Below are 6621 nucleotides of genomic sequence, written 5' to 3' on the forward strand. Positions count from 1 at the left end.
ATCCGTCTGCCCAGTTGGAGACGAGGAAGAAGGCAAGGACGGAGAAATCTGGAAGAAGGGAAGAGAAGAAGGAGGGTGGAGCTGCTGGATCTTCTCGTAAGCAACCTTCTACTCTTCCTTATCTAGATTATGTGGTAGTGTCTGATACGTTGTCTGGCCTAGGCCCTGGGGAGGTGCGTCAGGGGTCGGATCCTGACGATAAGGCCACTTTGACCGAGCATATGAAGAAAAAAAGCTCTCGATGATCACAAACGTCGCCTTGATGAGCAGGCTGCTGCTGTTTTTGCTGCCAAGAAGGCAAAGCTTCAAAAAGAGGTCCCCCCAGCGCCCTCAGAGTCTGAGATTGATTTGGGCGTGTTTAGTGGGGGTCGAGGGAACTTGTTGGAGGAGATATGGGCTGCCTCTGCTCCTCTTCCTGGTAATTTTCCTTCATTGTATGTTTGTTGTATCTTTCCTTGGATTGCTCTTTAATTGTTGTCTTATGGCAGAATCTAAGACTAGCAAGAAGCCGCGACCGGTGGATATTTCTCAGATTACTCCACCTACCTCTCCTCCTTCGAGGACTGTTGGCTTGACCCCTCCTCGAGATGATGTTGGTGTAACTGTGAAGGGCGGGGAAGGGTTTGAAGGTATATTTGAGGGAGGTGACGCTGCTGGAGGTGATGTTGGGGGTGATGCTGGTGGAGGCCACGGTGCCGGAGGTGATGTTGTTGGAGTTGATAAGGGTAAAGGTGTTGAAGTGGAGATGGAGACTAGTGAGGCTACTCCGCAACAAACCATTTACACAAAACGCCCTCCCGTTGAAGGTGGAGCCACTTCTGGCTTTGTGCGAAGTCCGCACTTTGAACAAAATCCTGATGATTCCTGGGGTAACCCAGCTTGTGATGATATGCCTCACGTCCCCCGTTGGAGCCTTACTCAGGGCTCTCGAATGACTGACTTGCAGAACTGTCATGAGTTTTTCTCTCTGTCACTTCCTCCTGCCGAGAGAATGTTTCAGAAAAACCGCAATCGCTTTGCCCTTATAGATGATCATGTTAGAGCTGGGGTTAACTTCTTTGCCACTTCTCAGGAGATCCTTCGCGAATGGCGATCTATGGGAGAAGAAACTCTGGAGTTTGAAGAGGCTAAGAAGGCGTTTTCTGAAGAGAGGGAGAAATTTAACTCAGAGCAGAAAGGTTTGCAATGGCGGGTTGCTGAGGCTGAGCGGAAACTCGAAGAGCAGAAGCAGTTGAATGAGCAAAAACAAAAGGATTGGGAATCGGCATGTGCTCGTACGAACGCGGAGATGCAGTCGCAGCGTGATGCTATTGTGCGGCTGTCTGGTGAGAAGACGGCCCTTGCTGATGAGGCTCATCAGGCGCGTCTTGCTGCGGAGAAGAAAGAAAAGGAATACGTTGCGCGGATCGATAAGCTGGAGCTTCTTGCGCAGGAGAAGGCTGCGGAGTGTGAAACTGTTCAGCGCCTTCTTGATGAGAAGGCGGCTGAGTGTCGTGCTTCTGAGCTTCTTGCTGAGGAGGCCTCAGCTGATAGTAGGTGGTTGCTTTCCCGCGGCGTTCCTTTGGTAATGTTTTTGGTTTTCTCATTTCGTTTTTGTCTTTGCATATTCTTGTTCTTATTCGGTCTCGTTCTCATGCAGCTTGCTGATCGTATCTTACATTCTGATGAACTTGCACGCTATATGTTTGAATTGGGTAGGGCAGGGTATAATAGTGGACGCAAGTTTGGGTATGCTGAAGGTAAACTTGCGGCGGTGAACAATGAGAAGGATTTTCACTTCGAGCTGTATAAAGAGGATTGTGATGCTACTTATGCTGCGAAGCGAAAAGAGTTCTCGACGCTTGATTTAGCTGTTGTTCGGGCCTCTGGGAAGTTGGCTCACAAAGCGAATGGGGTGGCTTTGTTGAAAAAGGCCTTGGGAGAAGATGGCGATGATGCTGCTGGAGGTGCTGGCTCCAGCCATGCGTGATAGGTTGTTTTCCGGCCTGCGTGCCATGTGTGGCCCTGAATGGGCTTGTAATGGTTGTTTTTGAGACAATTTGAAATTTCTTACATGTGGTGTTATGTATTTGACAGATGTGTTGTTACTTTGATTATGGTTATGCAAATTTTGAAATCGTCATAATATGTGCATGTTTTAATTACTTTGATTAGGTGTCACGAATGAATGATGGCGCTGACAGGTGATGTTGGGTTACTACAACGTTTTTATTCTGTCGTTTAAGTATGCGCGCTTGCATGTGACATACGAAGTGATCGAGTTGCAGGTTATTGTGTGGGCTCAGCTGGGATCACAGCCTTGGGAGCATTACAATGTTTAGTTGCCTTGCTATCGATATTTTCGTGTTTATGTGGGCACGAAGTTATGTTTTTTGGCGTTTTGTAGGCTTTGGTTGTGTTTTCGACCCGGCTGTGCACTTGGTTGTGACGAGCCTTGGAGGTCTACAACGTTTCCTATGGTCGAGCCATTGATGTTTTCGTGTACGCCCGAAGTAATAAATGCAGTTGTGACAAAAAATTTGCATGAAGTAAAGATAGCCAAACACTTCTTGTATTAGGTAAATGTGTCGGCGATTCGCCCTATACGATTACATGTTTATATGTAGCATTTTCGTAACTGTTGGGCATTCCAGGTTCGTGGAACCTCTTTGTCGTTCATGGTGCGTAGCTTGTATGCCCCCTTGCCGAGGACCTCATCAATGATGTACGGGCCTTCCCATTTGGGAGCCAGTTTTCCCGGTTTTTCTGCGTTGGACGCTTCATTGTCCCTTAAGACATAATCGCCTGGGTTGAAGGTGCAGATCCGGACTCGGGAGTTGTAATATTTTTCAAGCTTTGTCTTGTATTTGGCTTCATTGATTGCTGCCATCTCTCTCCGTTCTTCTAGGAGGTCCAGGTCGATCCTCCTTTCTTCTTCGTTATTGATCAGATTCATGGAGAGCATTCTCGGAGATGGAAGCCCGATTTCTGCTGGAATCACAGCCTCGGACCCATAGACCAAGCTGAACGGTGTTTCTCCATTGCTTGTCTTGGGCATTGTTCTATGGGCCCATAATATGCTTGGTAGCTCGTCGACCCATCCTCGTCTTTTTTCACCGAGTCTTGCTTTGATGCCATCAACGATGCTCTTGTTGACTGCTTCAACTTGACCATTCCCTTGCGGATGTGCGACCGACGAGAAGGTATGTTCAATGTTTAGTTCCTTGAACCATCGTTCGAGATCATCTGCTGCAAAGTTTGTACCATTGTCGGTGATGATTCGGATTGGCAGGCCGAAACGGCATATGATTTGTTCCCAGATGAATCGTTTAACGACTGCCGATGTGGTTGACGCAAGTGCTTTTGCTTCCACCCACTTGGTGAAGTAGTCGACCGCGACGATGATGAACTTGACTGCCCCCGGAGCTTCTGGGAAAGGGCCCACCATGTCTATGCCCCATTGCTGAAAGGGCCATGCGGTTGTTACTGGCACCAACTCGTTTTTTGGACGCATGGTTTTTGGTGCATGCCGTTGGCAGCCGCTGCATTTTCTTAATTCCTTCACGGCATCGAGGTGCATTCCGGGCCAATAGTAACCGGCGTTCATTACTTTTGCCACTACCATGCGCGGCCCGGCGTGGATGCCGCAGATGCCTTCATGTACTTCCCGGATCAGATAATTTGCGTCGTCGGCGTCAACACATCTTAGCAGCGGGCCGAGATATGACTTTCGGTACAATATCCCGTCCGCCATCTGATAATGTTCTGATTTATACTGGATTTTCCGCGCCTCAGCTTTATTTTCTGGAAGTATCCCGGACTGTAAGTACATGATTATGGGTGTCATCCAGGACGTGGTTCCTGTTTGGATGACGCTGACTTCTCGGAGTGGGACAGATGGGTTGCTTAAAACTTCTATACGCACGTCTTTAGCTAGGTGCTGGAAGCTTGTTGACGCAAGCTTGCTTAGGGCGTCTGCCGGCTTGTTTTCACTGCGGTTTATGTGGTGCACCTTGTAAGAATAGAAGGTTTGCAGCAACGTTTTTGCTTGGTTGAGATAGAGTGCCATTATGTCGCCCTTGGCTTCGTATTGACCATTGATTTGGCCTGCTACTAACATGGAGTCCACATGTGCCTCAATATGTCGGACTCCCATTTTGATTGCCAAACGCAAGCCGGCCAGAAAGGCTTCATACTCTGCTTCGTTATTTGTGCTCTTGAAGTCTAGGCGTATGGCGTAAGTGAACTCGTGTTTGTCAGGGCTTACTAGCCGTAGCCCCGCGCCTGCCCCATCTTCGTTGGATGCACCGTCTGTATACAGCAGCCATGGTTCTTCGGTTTGTTTTTTCTCCGCTTTCTCCATCGCCTTACACTCTCTGTCTTTGTCATCCGGGACTTCCGTCATGAAGTCTGCCAAAACTTGGCCTTTGATCGACGGTCGTGGTCTGAAGACTACGTTGTGTCCCCCTAGCTCTATCGCCCATTTGGCCAACCTTCCTGATATTTCCGGCCTTGCTAGGATATTCCCAATATTGTAATTTGTTAACGCGTGGATGACGTAATTGGCGAAATATCGGCGCAGCCTTCTTGATGCGTGAATCAATGCAAGGACAAGCTTTTCCATGATTGCGTATCTGGTTTCTGGGTCGGTTAAGGTTCTGGACACGTAATACACAGGTGTTTGGACACCTTGTCGATCGACCAGCAATACGGCTCCGACGGCCCTGTCGGAAGCTGAGAGGTACAAGATCAAAGGCTCTCCTTTGTTTGGTGCGGTTAGAGTTGGCAGCTTGATGAGACAGTCTTTCATCTCGCGGAACGCATTTTCTGCTTCCGGAGTCCATTGGAATTGGTTTTTCTTCATGCAGTTCCGCAAGGTCTTGATGAATGGGAAGGATTTTGCTGCGTGGTTAGCTAGGAACCGATTGAGTGCTGCCAATCGTCCTGCGAGCTTTTGCATGTCTTTGACGTTTGCTGGTGAAGGCATCCTCTCTATGGCCTGGACCTTTTCTGGGTTCACCTTAAAACCGTCTTTAGTGACTATGAAGCCCAAAAACTTTCGTTCCTCCATTCCGAATGAGCACTTTGCTGGATTCAGTTTGATGCTCACGCTGCGCAGCGTGTTGAAGGTTTTCTGAATATTTGCCAGCATCGCGCTCTCCTCCTTGCTCATGATTACCAGATCGTCCATGTATACCTCTATGTATTTACCGATGGCGTCGCTGAATGTTTCGTTCATCAATCGTTGATACGTAGCACCTGCATTCTTTAAGCCGAACGGCATCTTGGTGTAGCAATATAGCCCCGTTGGCGTGCGGAATGCGGTTTTATCCTCGTCTTGAACAGCCATCTGGACCTGGTGGTATCCTTTGTAGCAATCCAGAAAACATTTCCACCGAAACGTTGCCAAAGAATCTATTTTCTCGTCTATGTCTGGCAAAGCATAGCAGTCACGGGGACATGCTTTGTTCAGATCCTTGTAGTCGACACACATTCTCCAACTACCATTCGGTTTCTTTACCATTACTGGGCTTGCTACCCACGTTTGGTACCGGACTTCCCTGATGATTCCTGCGTTTAGCAGTTCTAACACTTGTTCTTTCATTGCGTCGTGTTTGATGTCTCCCAGATGTCGTTTAGCATGCACTACTGGCTTTGCATCCTCTGAGACATTTAGCCGGTGTTCCGCTATATGCCGTGGAACACCAACCATATCAGCCGGTGTCCAGGCGAACACGTCCATGTTGTCATGCAATAATTTCTTTAGCGCCGCACGCGTTAGATCAGACATTGCGGGTCCCAGAGTGACTGTTTGTTCTGGGTACGCGCTATTCAATGCCCATTTTTCTGCCTCTTTGCGCGGTGCGGGCTTGCTTGCTTTTGCCGGCCTGATTTCATCTGTTGCTAGCACTTCCTTGCTTGCGTATATCAACGCAATGCCTGTTTCGGTTGGAAAGCCTATGGCAGAATGTGGTGCGGAACAGATCATGCTGAAATCTCCTTGGGATTCTCGTCCTAAGAGGATGTCATGTCTTGAATGTGCCGGTAGCACCATGAATGTGACTTCTTCGGTTCTTGAATTTCTCCCATCAGAAAGCAATACTGGGAAAGATATTTGTCCTAGGGGAAAGACGGCCTCATTGCAGAAACCAGTTAGTGGGTAATCGACTGGTTCTAGGCGCGCCTTATCCTCTTGGTCGAATTGATTGAAGCACTGTTCATATATGATGTCTGCGGTGCTCCCGGGATCAATAAAGATGTAATCTGCTTGGTAGTGGCCGATCACCCCTGGGATGACTATTGGCCGTTTTTCTCTTGGACCTCCCTGACAACTGGGAACACTACTTGCTTCTCGCGCCATGAATCATCCTGCGCGCGTTTGTTGTAGTTTTTTCTTGGTCGCCGTGGACCTCCTTGCACCATATGAGTTTCTAGCTTTCTGAGCTTCTTGTTGTCTGGACCTTCATCTCTTCGTTGTATCTGGCGGTAATCGCGCTTTCCTCCTTTGACTAAGTGACCGAGCTTTCCGTCTCTTAGGGCTCTTTCGATTTCTTGCTTTAAGCTAAAGCAATCATCGGTCAAGTGGCCCGTATCTTTGTGGAATTCACAGAAGAGATTTGGGTCCTGACCCCTTTTGTTGCG

The 6621-nt window shown here is 48.4% G+C and overlaps 1 protein-coding gene across 1 annotated transcript; it reads right to left on the reverse strand.

The window, feature by feature from the left end:
• Positions 1-2655: 2655 nt before the first annotated feature.
• LOC118490476 lies at positions 2656-5692 on the reverse strand. The gene is made up of 3 exons (XM_035988137.1): positions 4902-5692; positions 2999-4637; positions 2656-2745 (listed from the first exon to the last, which is right to left on the reverse strand). Exons 1-3 carry the CDS (start codon positions 5690-5692, stop codon positions 2656-2658), a joined length of 2520 nt encoding a protein of 839 aa, XP_035844030.1.
• Between the last annotated feature and the right edge of the window lie 929 nt (positions 5693-6621).

Source organism: Helianthus annuus, chromosome 3 (genome assembly GCF_002127325.2).
Source record: "Helianthus annuus cultivar XRQ/B chromosome 3, HanXRQr2.0-SUNRISE, whole genome shotgun sequence".
In the NCBI taxonomy this organism is placed as follows: Eukaryota; Viridiplantae; Streptophyta; class Magnoliopsida; order Asterales; family Asteraceae; genus Helianthus; species Helianthus annuus.